The 19,482-nt window shown below is 39.1% G+C and overlaps 1 protein-coding gene and 1 long non-coding RNA gene across 2 annotated transcripts; one reads left to right on the top strand and one right to left on the bottom strand.

Annotated features, from left to right (window-relative positions):
• Positions 1 to 427: 427 nt before the first annotated feature.
• On the bottom strand, positions 428 to 18,847 carry atos (atos homolog atossa). Its single transcript, XM_011637755.3, has 9 exons — positions 18,120 to 18,847; positions 9,498 to 9,718; positions 8,744 to 8,967; positions 8,203 to 8,425; positions 7,913 to 8,081; positions 5,226 to 7,812; positions 4,810 to 5,131; positions 4,434 to 4,633; positions 428 to 4,204 (listed from the first exon to the last, which is right to left on the bottom strand). Exons 2-9 carry the CDS (start codon positions 9,714 to 9,716, stop codon positions 4,036 to 4,038), a joined length of 4,113 nt encoding a protein of 1,370 aa, XP_011636057.2. The 5' UTR covers positions 9,717 to 9,718; positions 18,120 to 18,847; the 3' UTR covers positions 428 to 4,035.
• LOC105426500 (uncharacterized) lies at positions 12,570 to 16,041 on the top strand. Its single transcript, XR_016137969.1, has 3 exons — positions 12,570 to 13,273; positions 13,646 to 13,973; positions 14,532 to 16,041. It is a non-coding gene; the product is annotated as an uncharacterized LOC105426500 (long non-coding RNA).
• Positions 18,848 to 19,482: the final 635 nt, after the last annotated feature.

Genomic DNA, 19,482 nt, shown 5'->3' with positions numbered 1-19,482 from the left:
ATCCAAGTGAAAAAAAACTTGAAAATAAAAAAATCGAGAGTAATTGATTTTCCTTCTTAAAATATATTCCCCAGTGAATGTCTAAAATCGACGCGTAAGATAACTTCAAGATATCTTTCAGAGATATCTTTCTTTATGAGATATCTCAAAGATGTTTCTTAAAGAATTCTTAAAATTGTCTTATGCGTCGACATTCCGCTCGTTGAATTTTATGCATGAAAATACACAAAATTACAGGAAGATCGATAAAGAGAGCGTTATATCGCATATTTAGCAAATATTTTAAACGATAAATTCCGTCTTCATGTTTGTATTGTAAATAAGATTACAAATGTAAAGAAAGGGAAGGAAAAGCGCGTATCACTTAAAAAGGAATAATATCGGGAATGCATCTGGATAAAGGTATCTCCGCATTCTGTATCTCCTCTCATGTATATATCGTTTGATATATTTGCTTACTTCTCGATAAACTTTGCTAACAAGATCTCGACCAAGCCAGAAAAATACAGCTAAAATCGGTTACAATCGCCGTAAGATGGTCGTCAGTGTTACTGTGGGGGTGGCGCAAAGAAAGCCTATGGGGTCCTGTCGATGTCGCAACGACCAGAGTTTTATTGACAGTAAAGAAGCGAACGTCATTTTCGAAAGTCATTTTATTATTTTATTAAAGCTTATTAAATGCTTATTAAAGCATCATAAAAAGAATGTATTTACTGTTATTTACGTTAATTGAAATTTATTGCCATGTCTACGCGAGGACCACCGGGATGCCTTTTTACGCCACCCTATATAAATTACATACAATGAACACGGCAGTGATATATATTTATATATTTACATATCCTTGCCATTCACTAGGTTCTATAATACTCGCCGATTGCAATTTTAAAGTCTACGGATCCAAGTTAGGATTTGTTCCTCGAATAAATTTCAACGATCGATTTACCATAATAATTATCGTCTCGACACTCTACTTTATTTCTCAAAAAGAAAACATCGACAAAATGTATTCAACAACGGTTACAGTTCTCGTTAAACAAGAGATTACTCTCGCTATCGTTCTGTACAATGTTTCGGAACTCTTTTTATTCAAAAGACGCGTATCTAGCTAATCAACCTGACGGATTGCGAAAAGATATATCAATTTTATAGCGAATTTCATTCACTACACTACACCAGGTTAGTGCACATTAAAGACTGCTACATATGAAATATCTAAATATAGTAGCATAATATTACTATCTTAATAATGAAATTATTAATTCATATTCAGCTAAATAATAACAAATTCATTGTTGACTATTTATATAATCATTTTGAAGTATTTATGTATTTTTACATTTCAATAATTTCATGTATATTAGCATTTAGTATGCATTAACCGTGCAGTGAATGGAATTCGCTATTATTTTCAACAGCCTATCGGAATATGCGATATGCATTTCATCCTCGATAAAAAAAATGTGCAGAATATAATTGCTTGCAAATTTAGGATTCATTGTAATAAAAAATAATTGGAGTCAATTTATAATTGTCAAGTGAAAGAGAAACCGAATTTATATTTTGCTGGTTTTACGAAGAGCGTAAAGTAATCACAAGAAAAGCGTTAAGAAACTTTTTGAATGCAAAAGAATGCTTTTTTTCAGAAAAAAGTAAATAAAAATTTTAAAACATTATATTTAAATATTTTTGATGAAAGATTTCATGTGTATTTGAAAATGTGAATTGAAAAAATTTGGTTCTGATTAGTCGTTGTATAAAAAGGAATATTTATTCCTCTAAAAAGACAAGGCGAAATATATATATAAAATCAGATAAGAAAGAGATGCTTTTCTTTTATGAAATAATCTTACTGAAATTAAATGTGCAGTTATTATGCTTTTGATTGCTACATGCGATGATGTAATTGCTCTGCTAGAAAATCACAATTAAAAATAATCTCTCTTTATACGTACAGCGACTCTTTTACATATTCCGTATTCTACAAATTTATTTTTTGAGGAGTGAAAGAGCTGCTTTCCTTTAATCCTCGGCAAGAAAGGCGTAAACAATAACGAAGCTCTTGTTTCTTAGCGTAGCTTTGTCTCTTCTTTCGACATTTAATTGCGCGAAATTGGATTCGATTAACTCTAGTTCTAAGAAAAAGATGAAGAGCAAGTTAAACCGAGATCAAAGGGCATAAATCTACGAAATAAAACGTTCACCGACTGATATAGCAAATTCATGACAAGCTAAATTTTTCATAAAAAAAAAAAAAAATAAGACAAAAAGAATCGTTGCATTGCACGTCACGAGCATCTTTGTAAATTCTAAATAAAACATTCGCTAGGGAAAAGTCAAAGATGAAGCTTTCCTAATCGTTTACGCAATTCTCCCGAGCGATCCCTACGGAGCATCTTTAGAAAAATAAAGGAAAACGCGAGTGTCACGTTTATTTACTTTAAATGGCTTTAAAACGAGCATATCAACCTTGTCTAGTTAGTAAATTACGCATGATTATATTTCCTCGCATGACATATTAGTAAAATCTACGACATGTCTGCTACTCAGAAATAGTTATTTTATAATAATAATAATAATAATTATTCTTTCTTTATAGTCTATCAAAATATTCATCACAGTGCTACGGACACAAAGATTGTGTTCTGGTTTATGTTATATATACATATATATGTGTAAATAATTATTTTTTTATTTCCAGAGAGAGAAAGAGAGAGAGAGGAAAAACTCACGAGTTCTGGTCACTCACGTTCATCAAATCATAAGGAAGAAAAAACAGATCACAATTTTGTAAATCACAAAAGTCACACCTCACTTTCCGGGAAAAAAAATTTTTTTTTCTCGGACTTTTTTTATTCCTTGTTAGAAATTACAATAATTCGCTGCAAAAACATGAAGTAATGCAGGAATAACTTTGTACTTTTTACTGTACGTATCATTTATTCACAACACATTTTGATCTTTCTCAATTTATTTATATTCCGTTAGAACGCGAGACCAAATATGTCGATGTTTTTCCACACTCATATCACTTTTTCCGTTTTATTTAAACGTAGAGTACTACACACACGATGGCAATATATATATATATATATATATATATATATATATATATATCATCCTGCTTAAAAATCTTTATTCGACTTATTCTCTAGACATGACTATATTTACAGCAATAAGTTGAGAAAAATGGCCTCTCAACGAGATCGTCCAGCTTGCGATAAACTCCGCAAATGAAATGATTATCAGCACGAACAATAATTACAATAGTTACATAAGAAACTTCAAAAAAATTTTCTAATTGTTTTGAGTTTTGAGTCGATTGATTTTCATTTTCATTATTTACGCTAAATCAAAAACAAAAACAAATTGATTTAACATATAAAAACTGCAAGTTTACATTATAGTATTTATACGCAGCATTCTATACTAAGCATGAACTATGAATTAAAATGGGAGTGTAATCGCAATTTCGAGTCAATTTTACAATCCATTCGTGTTATCAATATACAAAAGTTAATTCTGTACTAGGCAACGTAACCCCAAACTAATAATTTGCAAAAAAAAAACTCTAGAAAGAAAAAATATATACGAATATAAATTATTATTCCAACACGAATGATTAAATCTGTTCGCAACTTTTCAAAATTCCTCATTCTCGTGTTTTCTTTTTTTTTTTACTTCTTGACCCTTTTTAACTCTTTGCGATCCAGAATGATTTAAAAAGAAATAATATTTCGTGATAATTTTAGAAGCTACATTTTTTTATCTCAAGATTATTACAATCAATAAATAATAAATTGATCGATACTGTCGCCAGTGAAAATTATAATAAATAAGATATTGTTTTTGTCAGCAAAAAATGATTGTAAAAAATGATTGTAATTGTTCCTATCGTCAATCGCAAAGAGTTAAAAATATAAATATTAGTTTCTAATTTGATCTTATTCCATCGTTTGTCGATCACACTTCGACTTGAAGGGGACTGGGCGGGCGGAATGATTGGCAGCAGCCCCATGAAAAATACCACGTGGCTCAGCACCTTGGCGAAAATTTTGGATTTGTAGGACCGTGAATATAACTCCTGAGTTCTTTCGGCGGTTCCGAGCCCAAGTCCGACGCCGTATCCACATCCGACTTTCGACAGATAATCATACGGATGTCTGTATGCAGGTAGATTCGACCTGATTTGCTGGACATAAATCTAAAAAGAAAATTCATTTATGCTTTTCATAATCGACCTATTCATAAGTTAGTCCTGGCATATAAGGCGTTTTTGTATTAAAGCTGAATTGTATAAAATATTAAAAAATGTCAATTTTTTAATTCTTTAAAATTTACAATTGACGTCTCATGCGATGTATTATTTATATTTTGACCTGATTGTTTATATAATCGATTTTCAAAGCCATTTGGACATGTATGATACGTACCTAAGATGAACGAGGTAGCGTAGTGTTTTGTCTCGCAGTGTTCTTTGACGTAAAAAAGTATGAGATCGCGGCGGCATATCGGAAAGATCGTATAATACTACGAACATCTTAACGACTGTACCCAATGGATTGAGAAGAGTCACTTGGATAGTGCCACTTCTTGGTACTTGATAGCCCTTTTTCTCGAGATTAATATGAGCCTGTAAAATAACAGCATAAATAATACATCATCATACACGTAAGGTAAGTAAATAATACATCATCTATGTAAGGAAAATATCTGTAATATTTCCTGAATAATTATTAGCTATTATTTATATCATCAAGAATTTTAAGATATATTAAAGCAATCGGTTTGTTGTTTAGAAAAACGTACAAGGTACGGTGTGGAGACTTTATCGTTGTCACCGAGCGTATAGAAGAATACAGTGACTGGAAGCTTTTGATGCTTCGGGCAGAAGGAACCGCTAGCTCCGAGTTCCGCTGTGAAACCGTGAACCGTGGATACTGGTTCGAGTCTACCGTTCAATGCCGATTCTTCGAAACTGCCTAAAAGAGCGTGACTTTGCGGTCGGTGGCGAGAACTAGAACGTCTTTTGGGTGTCTCTTCACCCTCGCCAGAGATTTCTGCATCGCGGTCGGTTTCTTCCAACGAGACTGCACCCGGACTCGGTGGTGTATTCAATTCAAACAACGCGCTAAAAACGCAAAATATTATTTTAGAGAAAAAAAATTATAATAGTAATATCAGTTCAATGATAAAAAATATTGTAGCCATATTCTTGATCATACTTTCTTTTAGAAGAGACGGAATTCAGGCTACTATCGTAATCGAAGCAACAACTGCCTCTCCTCAATGGCGCTGGACTAGAAGTCAATGGTAAACCAGTCCTGCTATGGAACACCATCGAAGCTGCGTTTTCCAGAGATCTACGAAATTTTTCCTGCTCGAGTGCGGATGGCACGCTTTTATCGACAGTTTCATCATCTCCTGTCTCCGTGATACTGTCCTTGTAATTGTTGTTTCGCAGCTTAGAAGACGAATGTCCGCTCTGCGGAATAATCGGAGTAGTCAAATTATTCTTCTGAAGAAGAGAGATGTCCTTCGTATTCTCATCTTGCTCCTTGTTCTCCACAGATTTCTTCGTATCTCCGAGTAACCGCCTGTCGCAATGATTCTGCTGATTGTTTAGGCCCTCTGAATCGCATTTGCGATCATTACTATTTGTACTATGTGTATTGCGTGACTTTTGATGTGCGACTTTTGTACTGAACGTTGTAGTATCCGCTTTTTCCTCGGTAGCCTCCAGAGAGTTCGCAAAGTCGATTCGCCGTTTCGTCTTGCTGTATCTTACGTTATGCAGATTCGGTTGTTCGTTATTGTAACGGAAAGATGCCACGTTAAAGCGTTGTGGCAGCATTGGACTCGACGAGGTCTCCGGGGAGGAAGAAGACTCGTCCATCATAGCGATCCTCTTATCTACTTCTTTCTTAAACATCTGTCGGAACCGATGGAATCTTTTATTTAGTGGTAAGGATTTCTCATCGTTGGACGAGGTGATTTTGTGGTCCTGCTGCTCGAGCTTCTCGATGCTCGAAAAATGAACATCATCATCGCTACTATCGTCGTCAATGCTAGACGTCAACCTCAGTCTGGTCCCGTTTGATGAAGTATCCGACGGATTTTTTCGGTCCTTGCTGGTCCGCAAAATGGCTCCAAGCAGCACGTCCGCTTTAGTGGAAACGTTTTGCAAATGATCTGCATCTTCATTTGCGCGTATTCTCGCTTGCGAATCCTCGTTTAGGCATCCATTAGTGCTTTCAACGAGCTTTGAGTGTGCTGGCTGATAAACATTCTTGTCATAATAGATCCGATCCAAAGGGCTGGATTGCTCTTCCAGCACTTGATGATCTATTTTTTTGCACGATCCACGGCTGCAATCTTCACAAGATGTAAATCGAACTTTTCTAACGTGACGATTTGTCAGATTATCCTGAATTACTCCGTCCTCCGAGCTTGTACATTTTGTTGTAATCTTTTCCACTACGTCATCATTGCCTCTTTCGAATCGCTCTCCACGTTTCCTTACGTTCTTAACAGTGGCTCTTCTACGTCCCGACGGTGTCCTCGCTCGCAGCACCGCCAACACTTCGTCAACTTCTCGCTGGCTCAGTTCGAGATTACAGTTCTTAAATTTAATCTCGTTGGTACTCTGTTGCCCACTCGGATATTCCGATTGTTTCAGGTTTTCGTGTTTCATTTTGTTGTTATCAACACAGCCCTTCGTAGTCGCAACACCCAAAACTCTTCCAGGTACTTTGCTAAACCAATCCAGTAATCCTCCTTCTTCTCTCTTTTCTTTTTCGTCCGGAACCGACAATTTCCATATTAATTGATTAAAATCCGATTTTCCGGTTTTTTTCTGACTATTTCTGGCAGTGCCGTCTTCCTTGTTAATCTCCAATGCATCTTGACCGGCCGATACTTGTCTCTCCGCGATAATTTTATGGATATTTTTAGAATAACTCTGATGTACGATACAAGCGGAATTGTCTAACGTTTTCTGCGTCCATTTATGCGTCGAAGGGCCAGGATTTGACTCGTGGAAAGGATTGGATTGTGCATAGGGATTAATGGAAGTGTGATTAGAAGTGACGGTCGGTAGTTTATAATTTCTTTCCGAGTCACTGAAACGAACCTCCTTCGCATTGCGGAAGCTCTGAAATTTACTATTCATATTACTATTCTGCCAAGAGGAGACAAAAGACCAGCTGGCAGGAGCGAAAGGACTAAGATTATGCAGTAATCCGCCAGTCTTTGCCGAAGGTATGATATCTGCGGATCCACTGGGTTCTTTCCCAAAATTAGTCGAATTTTTAGCGGAATTATTGTAATCTTCTTCAATTCGATCAACGTTCTTTATATTGGCAGTCTCTGAATTTTGCATCGTCGTGTGCTTGTAATGTTTCTCCAAGTTGTCCTCAAGTTCTTCAATTCTTAGATGTATTTTAAACCAGCGCTCGAAATCCGTGTTCCGATAGTTATGAGTTCTTACTTCGTTCTTGTTCTCTAATTTGTTCTGAAGAATTCGCGTTGCGCAACGATTGTTATTCACTATCTCGGCAGAGTCTCTTGTTAAGCTTGAGCTAGTGTTGCCTGTCATCTGCTGTAGTAAGTGTTCTTGAAGAGATGGCAAAGGTGCCGGTTGCGTGGTCACGCAAGGACTCTCTGCCGGGCCACAAGGAAGCGAACGACGACGTTTCCGCTCACCATTAGTTCTGATGGTAGGCGACAGAGGGGACGCGTCTTCTTCTTCGCAACGGCAGTCGTGTTTGCCAGATTTATTGCAGGTGGTTTGCAGTCTGTCATCCACGAGAACTATTAAAGAAAGTAATTTATATTTGAATCATATTTGAATAAGAATCGCTTTGTGAAATGATACGACAATTACGAATCTTCGTATGTCGATATCAATTACCTGGTAAGACGAGACCATCTGAATTTTGCACATTGCTGGATCCCATCGAAATACTCTTGGTGGGTGTTAATGCTCTCGCGATATCCTCCTCGTCCTTTTCTTTTTTCGGATGCAGCGAACATGTGAGTATGGGCACTTCTTCCATCCGCGGTAATGCCCACATGGTCACCTGAGGTAAAAATTTATGTCAATAATAAATTGATTACACTGATCTTAATTTTATCGATTGTACCGTCAATTTGTATATTTTATAACATGATTTTATAATATTACAAGTTCATCTTCAGTACCTTGATGGAATTTCCGTCGCCGTTACCAGCCAGAGGAAAGGTATGCTCCACCGACGTCTCTCGAAACTTGCTAAGATTATCCTCATTGTGCGATACAATTCGGGTGGCTATATAACTCGGCTCCGTACCGTTACTGCGAGACCACCACGCTGCAACCTGGCTAAAATGCAATCGGGAACGTACTGCTTGGTATAATCCTTGAAAATTCATTGGTTCTGGGCTCCTGAAAACAACCGAATACAGGTATGATGCAAAAAAGAACTTTCTATTATTCAGAAACTCAAAAATCAAATTGAATAGATAAAGATAAGTCCATCCGGAAGAAATAAGTATTATTATTAATTTAAAAATAATTTGAAATCAAGATTGAAACATTGATCTACATACAACTTCTTTGATATATATATATATATATATATACTTCTTTGATTCATATTTGGATTTATCATTTTTATGTCATTAGTTAGAATTGACATATACTTCTTCAATTTTGTTTTCTAAATAAAATTATTTTACAGTACAGAAACCCAACATGACTTACTTGCTTGGAACAACGCAGATACACCAGTACTCCAGTAACATCTCCGAAGCACACTTCTGCCATGGTGAAATGGATAAGGACGGCACGGGATATACAGGATAATTGCAAGTGGATTTTGTCAAACCACACGGACAATCGCTGCACAAAAGCACCTCCACGCACAGGTATGATTCAGTAGCAAGGCGTTCCGTGATTTCCTGAATTAGTACTCGGTATCGATTGCACTTAAAAATTAAAAAAGAAATTAAAAATTAAAGAAAAAATGTAAGCGAAAATAATTTTTAAAACATGACGAAAATTTAAGAAATAAGTTGCGTAACGTAATAAATACAGTAATTCTGTTTCTTTTTTTTTTTTTTCAAGAAAATGTATTATATAAATAATGATGATGTATATTATTGTTTTTGCAAAAACAAATTAAATTTTTTTATAACAAGTCAAATTCTATCTTCGATTCAATTTAGATCTTTATGTTTTAATAATTTTTCTCATTTTCGATAAATCTTAATTTATGTAACAACCTTTATTAATCATTCAATAGTCATTAAAAGGTTCGCATACAGCAGATATGTTATTTAATTAAATTTTTATGTGCGGGGCACTTGAATATTCTTAATAAAATCAGAGATAGGATCTCTCATTCGGTGAGTGAACAAATTTCTTGAACGGCTTTTATATTCTACTACGGCAAAGCTGCGCAAAGTAGGTCGCCTAGGAACAACGGAGAGTAACGGGGACACCATATGTTACGTACCAGATAGTTGTTCTCGTCGCACACGTGGTCGTTTGGAACCGCCTGCATAGGCGGTGCGCAGTGTGGGCCCTCTTTGTAACCACGCGGAGGGCCCTGGATTCTCCCTTCGCACACAAGGACTCCAAGGGCTCGAAACACGCTAAGAACACCACCCCGACCGCCAGCCCCGTTCGGGCTGGAGGTGCCTCCTCCTCCTGTCACCGCACCTAGGCAGTGCATACCTGTAATATAAGAAGCACCGATGTTGATCACGATCCTGACATGTCACGATAGAAAATTCTAGAAAATGGATCTGCTTAACCGTTTGCGAGATAATAGATGCTATAAATGGGGAAATTTTATCTTGAAAAAGGGACTTTGCAGATTAAAAGTAAATGAATTTAACGTACAGAGACATAAGAAAACAAAATGTAATGGTAAACAAATAAGATAATATGATAGTTACGATTTTTATTAATTGTATTTATTAATTGTAATTTTGGAGAGTACTAAAGTGACGAGCTCTTTAGACTGTTGTTACTACACTTAATTTTTTAAATAATTTCTCCTAATTAGGTTAAGCAGAATTAATTTAATTTTGTTCCTTTATTGTTTAAACGAAATTTTAATTCTAATGTTGACCATTAAATATCCAAAATTAAAGATTAAAATTTTGCAGGAAAGGATATATTGCATAAAGAATGGCATATTTTGATTCTCCAAGAGAAAAATCCATCTCAAATTATTCAAAGAGATTAATAAAAAAGATGATTGATTAATAGAAACTGTTCTATATAACTTTTGCTGTGCATAATTCCGGAAGAGTTCTTTGGTCTCGATGTTGAGATCGTTTTTTTTAACCAATCCAGAAAATCCAGAAAAGAAGAAAGAGAAATACGTATAGGGAAACGAAAAATCAGTCATTCAATTTCCAATAGATGCGCGAGTTATAACGATACCAAGCTCCTACAGGAATGGATTACAAGCACGAACATTTTTATAAAGCCCTCGATTTGTCCTGAAAGGACTTATCACCATGCGATCGAAATCATTTTGCGATCTCGAAATACGTGTCGCGCCGGCCAACGTACTCGAGACGGCTCGTAGGAGCCTCCTGGATTTTTGTCGTCCCTTTAAATTTGTTGTTGTGTCACGTCCGCAGGACTGGTTGTAGCCATCGCGCGTAGTGCACGTGATGAAAGAAAACAAGGTGCAGTTCGCGGCCTGTCACGGCGGGTTACAGGTTTCCCGAATGGATAGTACAACGACGGTCGGTAGGACCAATGCGACTCGCTCATCGCCGATTCGCACGCGAGTTTCGCTCACGATCCCGCGAGCAGATGTTTCAATGCCTTTTCAAGCGACACATTTAAATCACAGAGACGAAAACTGCAAACTCAACGAAGTTCGAATTCCGAATTGCCGCACACACAAGAAAATGTTTTTACGTTGTCATATAAAGTCCATCCTTCTGTTTTACGATACCAAGTAAAACCAAGGTAAAAAAAGATTATGCTGATTTCGATTAAATCTACAGTAGACAGAGTTTTTATTAACGACATTTTTATACGAGACTCGGCAACTTTAATGATAATGTCCGTGATCGATAGTCTTTGAGTCTATAGCGAACATTTTTATGCTAATGACACTTACGATGCAACACGGAATGCACGAACGAGCAGAAATCTTTTAATTAATGAGATAATGTAATTGTGCAAATTGCGAATCGAATGACCCGCTAAGGCTCCCTTTGGTTATCCCCAAATATCACTATCTCGGATTTCGACTAATTATCGCGTCGAGTATTGTCGTTTAAGTAGCCAATTTCATCAATTGATTATCAATTACGTTTCTGTATCGTTCTATCGACAAACAAGATAAGTGTATCTTCCGCACCAGATAATGTTTGTTGAAGTGTATTAATCGGTGCACGATCACGTTTCATTGTAAATCAATATTTAGAAAGAGGATTATCGCACATGGAGGGAAAATTCAAAGAAATAAAAGAGTATAAAAATAGTTAAATTTCCCTCAGAATTAATCCTTAGCTACGCCCCTGCGTGTTTAACCGTGTCCGTCAGAAATTGTGAACCGAAGCGGCTGAGGTCGTCTCTTCGATTTTCAACGAGGCGCACGTTATCGGACGAGAACGGACGAAAGTTGATATCTCGGGCGGGCGAAAGAAAATTATTCAGCGTATCGTGAGCGCATCGCACGCGATCGAACGGGTCGCTAGAGCGCTTAACGTCGCGTTACATAAACGGAAAGCTAACACACGGCGGAAACCCGAGGTCTCTTAATATCCACTCTCGCTGCCCACGTTACGTCAGCGGAAACACACGCGCTCGCCGCTTGCTGTCCGGTTAGGACAGTCTCGCCGTGACTTTTTGTCTTTTCGATTTTATCGAACGAAACGACAAACGAGGCGACATCGAATGAATTTTCTCGACGTCGCGATCGTGCGCGAAATTCAAGATTTTTTTTTTTTTATAACATCATCTCTTAGTCGCAAGGCTTGATTTGATTGTAGTTTATCTCAACGCGATGTGAAACGAACGAATGCTGATGGAACACGTCGCGCGATTTTCGTATCGATCTCTCGTTAATTCGCGAAACCTTTCTTAGCGGCGACCCGTGCGAGGAAGGCGGGCGACCTGGCACCCGCGTACAGATTCGTTCCTGAGCACGTCCGCATGAGGGAGAAGGAGGGAGCGTGAAAGGAGTGAGAGAGGGACGAGACGGCATGTATCGATGGCGTCGTCAGCTGAGCGCACCGCTCACAGCTGGGCGCGAGCGACGCTGTCGCTCCCCGAACAGCTGATCGCGTCGTCGCGCGCTGTCAGAACATGGCGAGCCAGCGCGCACTGCGGATCGCCGCGTGCGAGAAGCGTACCGTCCATTTTCAGCTCGCGTTAACCCTCGAGTCACATGCGTGAAATTTCCAGGGCCGTAGGATACATTTCACATGTTGAAGATTTGATATATGCCCGCAGCTGTTACTGAGTCGAGCCTCGTTTATGAGTCAGAAGTCTGTGAGTGAATCACGCGCCGGTCAGTCTTACTTCTGATTCAGAAAGCCTATGCGGGATTCTCTCCCGCAAGAAATGATTCTTCAACCGCGAGAGGCTGACGCGCCTCGTCCTGAACCCCTCCTTCGAATCGAGACGCAATTATTAGACGCGATTAAAGAATAAGTAATGAATAATCAAATAAGATGGATGTGAAGATGCGTCACGAATATTGAATTAATTCTTGAGATTTACGTGTTAACTAGAGTCGCGCCTTTAATTTAAATTAAGATCAATTTCATCCGAGTCCCTCGGCAACGGAGATTATCCTTTGAACCATCACCTATTTTGCACATGCAAAGTGATATTCATGCTTGCAGATGCGGATAATGAAGGCGTTAAAGGTTTTGCTCGGCTTTGTATAAAGACACGTCATACCTAATCATCCCGTTATCTTCGTTTATCTCTCCCTAGTAATTGAAATAATAAAGAACAAAATACGAAACACAAAGGAAATGGAACACGGTAGAAAAATATGACTCGCTGCAGCGAACACGTGTAATGACGTGTATACGTAAGTTCTTTTCAATTTTTTAAACTCACGAGATATATATATATATTCGTCTCACTTCTTTCATTGAATCTTTCGACAAAAATGAAATTAATGCTAATCAAATGAATTAGGTTTCTTCGAGATAACGCGCGGCGTATACGTCGATCTTGTCCGTTCTTCGACTGGCAAAGGAACGCTTTCAAGACTGCCCAGAAATAAACTCGCTCTTCCGGTAGGTTTGTCGGCATTTACGATGGCGAAACACGGCACTATCGACGAGAATATCGTGCGTATTCGCAGCGCACGTTTAACCCTCGGAGATAAAAAAACTTGATCACTATCGCGTCAAAGTTTTGAAGAAACTTCTCAACAGATTTGAATTTCTAATGTGTTCTAATAATATTTTCAAGATCGACATATAGCTTTTCATAAAGTAATACGCGAAAAGAAATTTTCTATATAAGAAAAATGCAATAATCACCGCTCGACTTGACCTTTAGCTTTAATATCTGCGCGTGGTAGTCAGCTAATCGTAGCTGATCACACAGCTGCGTTCTACGGTTTTCTGTGCTTAAAGAATTCAAACAAAATCGACGTCTTTTAGGTAGGTAGGTAGGTAGGTAGGTAGGTCACCTAAAAAAATCTGGAGCGCCTATCTATCGGGTATACCACGTTTTACGAGCGAACGCGAGCCCGAAACTAGGTCGACTGGCCCAAGTAGTGAGGGGGAGCACGGTTTCCGGGCGAAGCTATGTCCCGATTCTTCATAAAAAGGCAAATCTCTGGTAATAATGGTAAACATGTAAAAAAAGGTTTTAAAATTCTACTAGTGATATTCTGAATTTTCTTTAACATTACAGAGCATAATTGTATCACGTATGTCACGTTGTATTATCACGTATGGAAGAGGACAACCGGTTACGAGAATAAAATTAAGTAAGATAGAAAACATCTTGTTTGCAAAAGATTTAAACAGGAATATCGAGCTGCACTTACCGATATAAGATATCGGTAAGTGCAGCTTACTCTGGCACTGAACACACACTGGCCTGAATATCCTCGGTTCGGTTGTAAAAAAAATTACAACGGGATACGGGTTTTCAGTGACGTAGGTACATACGTAAGCGGCGGATTTGATTTGTGCGCGAAATTCGAGATAGATATTGTCGATTCCAGCTGAGTTTAGCAACTCAGCGACTTAATAAAAACAAAACCCGTGCACCGGTGAAAGCGAGTTTCGATGGTTCGGAGGAGAGAAAGGAATCATTGATCTGATTTCTTTCGTAAGAGCTGCTAGATGGTATATTTGTAAGACGGTTCGCCTTCCGCGAAACGTCTCTTTCCATACAAAGTTCAGTTACATTAGACATAAATAATAATTTATACAAACAAATGCAAAGAGATACATAGATTTTATTCTGCATTTACGACTTAAATTTTATATATATCTTGTATTCTAAAATTAACCCTCTATATTCTTTCTTTGTGTTTCAGATATTACGATCTTTTCTGATTAAGTTTCGTCACTCGTGGATGGCTCGCCGAGATGCGGGGAACATCTCTCGACTTCAAATAAAGGTTCTGCCTGCGAAGGCAGGGCAAGCAGAGGCCGGGGAGGGTAACGAGGTCAACGGGTGGGAAGCAGTGGGTGCAGATCTAGGTTACCTGTATATTATGCAACCAACACTAGTGTAATTTCATGATTGCGCGTGGTAGCACATGCCTACATGCGCAACACGAAGTGACGACTACGAAAGTAATTGTATGCGCAATTGTTTCGCGGATGCGACGGTTATATTCGGTACAGCAGAAATATTTGCCGTTGTCTGAAATCGACCTTGTACAAAGATTCCTCAACGATCTCTTTCTATATGTCGCGTCGTAATCTACTCCAGAATTACGAAGGAGAACGTAATAAATCCGTAGCTCATTTATCTAATCTGCGAGATGTTCTAGAATCACACCGAGTATTCCTTCGATAGCTTTAATTCAATTGCTCCTTAGCAACAACGCCAAAGGCGATCACCGTTCATCGTATCTTTTCAGTCTTTAATATTGCACATCTACAGCTGAGCTTTTACTTTTTATACTTAGAGTTCTGTTAATGTACGCTCTCCTTCTGCCTATATCTAGGCAAAGATCTCCGCGTTTGCACTCGGCAATTATTCGGCAATTACTAGCGCTCCGATTTTCGTCGGTAAAACTTGGAATTATATCGAAGAATTTGTAATAATATTAATGTTGCGAAAGCAGACCGCTACTTTTGGAATATCCTATACGTGTATATTTCTGTTCGCTACCGCGCGTCTCCTGATATCGCGGGGGCCTTACGTAATGTGCAAAAGACAGGGGACGAGAGAGAACGACAGAGAGAGAGAGAGAGAGAGAGAGAGAGAGAAAGAGAGAGAAAGAGAGAGACCGAACGCATTTCCTAGCGCGTGCAGCCTTGTCGAGGGACGACGACGGTGCAACGCGCGCTGCACCTTCGGCCGCGGGTCGCCGCATATATAAGCGAACTTCGTATTTATAGGCACTCGCCATCAAGGCCGATCCGCAATTTTAACTCACGTGGACACGCGCGAGACCTCGGATTTCCCGCGTGACACTTTTTTTTTTTTTTTTTTTTTTTTTATTTAACGTCTTAAGAACACTAGCCATTACTTTTATCGACGCTTCAGAAGAGCTCTTCTAAATAAAAAGAGGCATGCCTTATTTAGAAAGAATTTTCGTATCGCGTGAATTCGACGAAACGCATCGAGAACAATGTTAATTGCGCAGAGACATGCCATGTTGGAATTCACAAACGGAATCAATATTCAACGGATATTTATCAAAATTAAACCTCTTTACATATTTATAAAATTACACCTTATAATCGAGCTATAAAAATATTGGTATTATGTACGCACAGATATATAAAATTTTTGTATTTTCATTCACGTGAAGATGCGAAACGAAATGTTTGTACATCTGATATCTCTTGAATGTATGTGAGATAACTCGATACGCAAATTTATTTTTCAAAGCCGAAGATATCGGGCCTGAAAATCCGACGAGACTAACGGGTCTCGTCTCGCTCGATCCTACCGAATCCTCTTCTCCCTTTCACGAGGCCGAAACTCCACTTCGAGATTCGTCTGAAGAACGATCGGGGGAGCCAAACGTAGACCATTGTGGGCATCACCTTGAATTTTTTTAGGTAGACATCCAAAACAGCGGGGTTCAACGAACGGCTGAGACGACGCCCCCGTGTTGTTTTGACACGGCTCGCCGAGGGGGAGGGGGGGGGGAGAGAAAGAGAGATACATGTTTCTCTCGACTGCATAGCCATAAAAGCAAGAGACTTAAACGAATCTGATTCGGCAGTGAACTTCCGAATTGCAATTTATTTGCCAAATAGCTCGATAAACGATCACACGTGTGATATGAATCTCTTCGATCGACTATGCCACATCAGAAACAAAGAGATTAATCGACACTGAAAGTTTAGCTTAAACTTTAGCAATGTTATCTGCTCTTACGCAATAACTGGAAGATATCGTTTTGATTAGTAACACGAGTATAAATAAAGCATACGACTTTTTTTATTGTCCCAATAGCCGCTAATAATGTCTCGTAAATATCGTCTCGAACGTCTGTGTGTGTTAATATTATCGAAGCACAATTCTTTATCACATTGCAAGAAAATGACTCGATTTTATATCGACTAAAATAGATCGCTGATAAATTGTTCAACAAAATCTTGCCTTTTAAATAATTTTAATTTACATGAACGACACGACATAAATTTTGAAATATTGTAAATGAAATATTGTAAAAAAAGTTTATATCCAGGGATCCAGGGATCTTCGGGTATAAACAAAAAATCTTTGAATTCGTTAATTATAATTTTTATCACAGCTTCCGATTTCTTTGTCACCGACATCGACGAGGTTGCGTGAAAAATTCCATTAGAAGCAAGAGACGAGTTAACGAACAAAGGTTTGTTTGATCAGAATATACATATGTACCAGTTTTTTTAAAGGCCACTAAATTCAATTCACGATGTAACATAGAAAAGATTTGTGTATATATGTGGACTCGTTGACGCAAGTACATTTCATATTCTTCTCACGTTAAAAAAATGCTATCGCGAGGGTAGAAGGGTTAAAATAGGTATATTTTCTTTCTCTCTCTCTCTCTCTCTCTCTCTCTCTCTCTCTCTCTCCTCTATTCGCCGTGCGAAATACCGTCGAAAAACCAAAACCGAAGGAGGGCATTGTCGAGGGGACAAATAACAATCAGCCGTCAGGCTAGAGCGACGAGCGGACAAAGGTACCCCCTCCTAGCTGTCACGAACAGCTGGAACACGACGCTGCGGCATGTCTGGAAATGTCCAAGAAACGTGACACAACGCCCGTATTTGTCGCACATTCCGAGAGATGCATAGTTTCTTCTCCGTTCGCATTAGCCATTATCAAGTTAATAATACTTTGAGAGGAAAGGGTCGGAATCCAAGAAGAAAGTCTTTTGTATGGACTAAACCCGGACTTTTCGTTTCAACTTAAAAATGAATGGAACCGACTTTAAATTTGGAAAAAATCTGAGGGTCTAGGAATGTCCTTATCCGGATCTCGAATGGAACCGGAACGGCGCGTTGATTGGCATTAAATTCCGTGAGCGATACATGGACTATCGTACGCGTAACGTCTCAGCTTTGATCGACACTCGCACTCTCATATATTCACGTACGGGATAAATCGTTTCGAGGCGATCGCTGCCGCTGCTGTTAACCGACAACGATTTCGATCACGAGGAAACGCTTTCTCTTAGGAGAGCGCCCTCGCTTGTATCGAGAAATTGGAATGGGGACGAACGGGTGAAACACAACGAGCGCTGTCACACGCGCACGCGAGAGAGCGAGAGAGAACGGATGGGAGTCGTGTGGCGACGGCGACGGCGACGGCGACGGCGACGGCGGCGACGGCGACGGCGGCGGCGACAACGACGGCGACAATGGCAAGCAACGGCAATGACAACGGTAAGCGACGACGGCAAAGACAATGACGATGACAATGGAGAAGTTTGCTCAAGCTCGTTTACCGATTCGTAGCGCTCACGCGGGTCAGCTCACAATCCCTCCGACGAGCCTGGAGTCGTTCCCGTGGGTCAAATGATCCCGTCGACGGGCCCCATGACAGCCGACCGTCGGCGCAGCGTTGCGCGAATGATGACAACGATGACAGCCCCGATCTCCTTTTTCTCCTCGCCCAGGGACGCGCTCACTCGCAGCCGCTGCGACGCGAAATGCCAGGCGAGAAGCGAGAAACGCTCGACACGAAGGAACACGGGACTGAGGGGGAGGGACAGGGAGAACTTAACTCGCGCACGCAACCCGCTCGATGGTCTGTTGCCAACTGGCTTGACCCCGCAAGACTAGACGTGCGGAGACCAGCAGAGACCCCGCCACTCGCTCACTCGCTCGTGGCGTTCTGTATCGGTCGCAAATGCGCGACTGTTAGCTGCCAACCTACCTACCGGCTGCACTCTGAAGCTGCAGCCTGATATTCACAATCCTGGAAATCGATCCGAGATCTCGGTCGGAGGAAAAATTGACCAATTCTTGAGAATATTTTACAATATATTTAGAATAATAATCAAAATTCAACGGCTCACGATTGCTAACTCTCCCTCAATCAAATGCTCGAACGAACGTAGCGAAATAAAAATCCAAAAGCGCGATCCGAAGTTTCTGCTCTCCGACAGAACTGTCATATACGAATATGAATAAAATACCATCGGCTGATATGACTACGAAAATGAAATGGTCGTGGAACGGAGCAAGCGCGATTCAACGATGCTGTATCCAAAAGGGATGGAGGAAGGGAAGCACAGTAGGAACTGACCTGGACAATCGATCAAAATGTTCACTGATTTCAATGTTGCTCTTTTAAATTAAATTTCTTATATATATATATATATATGTGTGTGTGTGTGTGTGTGTGTGTGTGTGTGTGTGTGTACACACACAACACACACACACAATTAATTAAATTGTAAAGGTAATTGTAACAGAACACAAAAATTCAAGTTTTCAAATCAATTATCCTCATTTGTTATAAACTAACCTAACCTAACATGCGTGACAAGGCACAATTTGTGATGACACGTAGCTTAATGTCTAGAATGGCTGAATGATAATTCACGGATAGCAGCTTGAAATTCGGCTCTCATTCCATGTATTTACGAAACCTAATCTCAATTTTTTAGTCTTTATTTAGTGTCAATCTATATAGGTTAAAAGCATTTAAAATCTAAAAAAAGAAAGAAAAAAGATACATTTTATAACAAACAATTGATTGAACCGTTATTAAAATTCACATCTCTCACTTAATTTTTCAAATTTAATAACAATAATCACTATTATACGTTTGATAGATGAGTGATAATTACATGTCGTAATCGA

This window comes from Pogonomyrmex barbatus, unplaced genomic scaffold (genome assembly GCF_055798465.1).
Source record: "Pogonomyrmex barbatus isolate J1 unplaced genomic scaffold, ASM5579846v1 scaffold11, whole genome shotgun sequence".
NCBI lineage: Eukaryota > Metazoa > Arthropoda > Insecta > Hymenoptera > Formicidae > Pogonomyrmex > Pogonomyrmex barbatus.
Note: the sequence above shows the minus strand (reverse complement) of the source record. Positions and strands in the feature narration are given on the sequence as shown.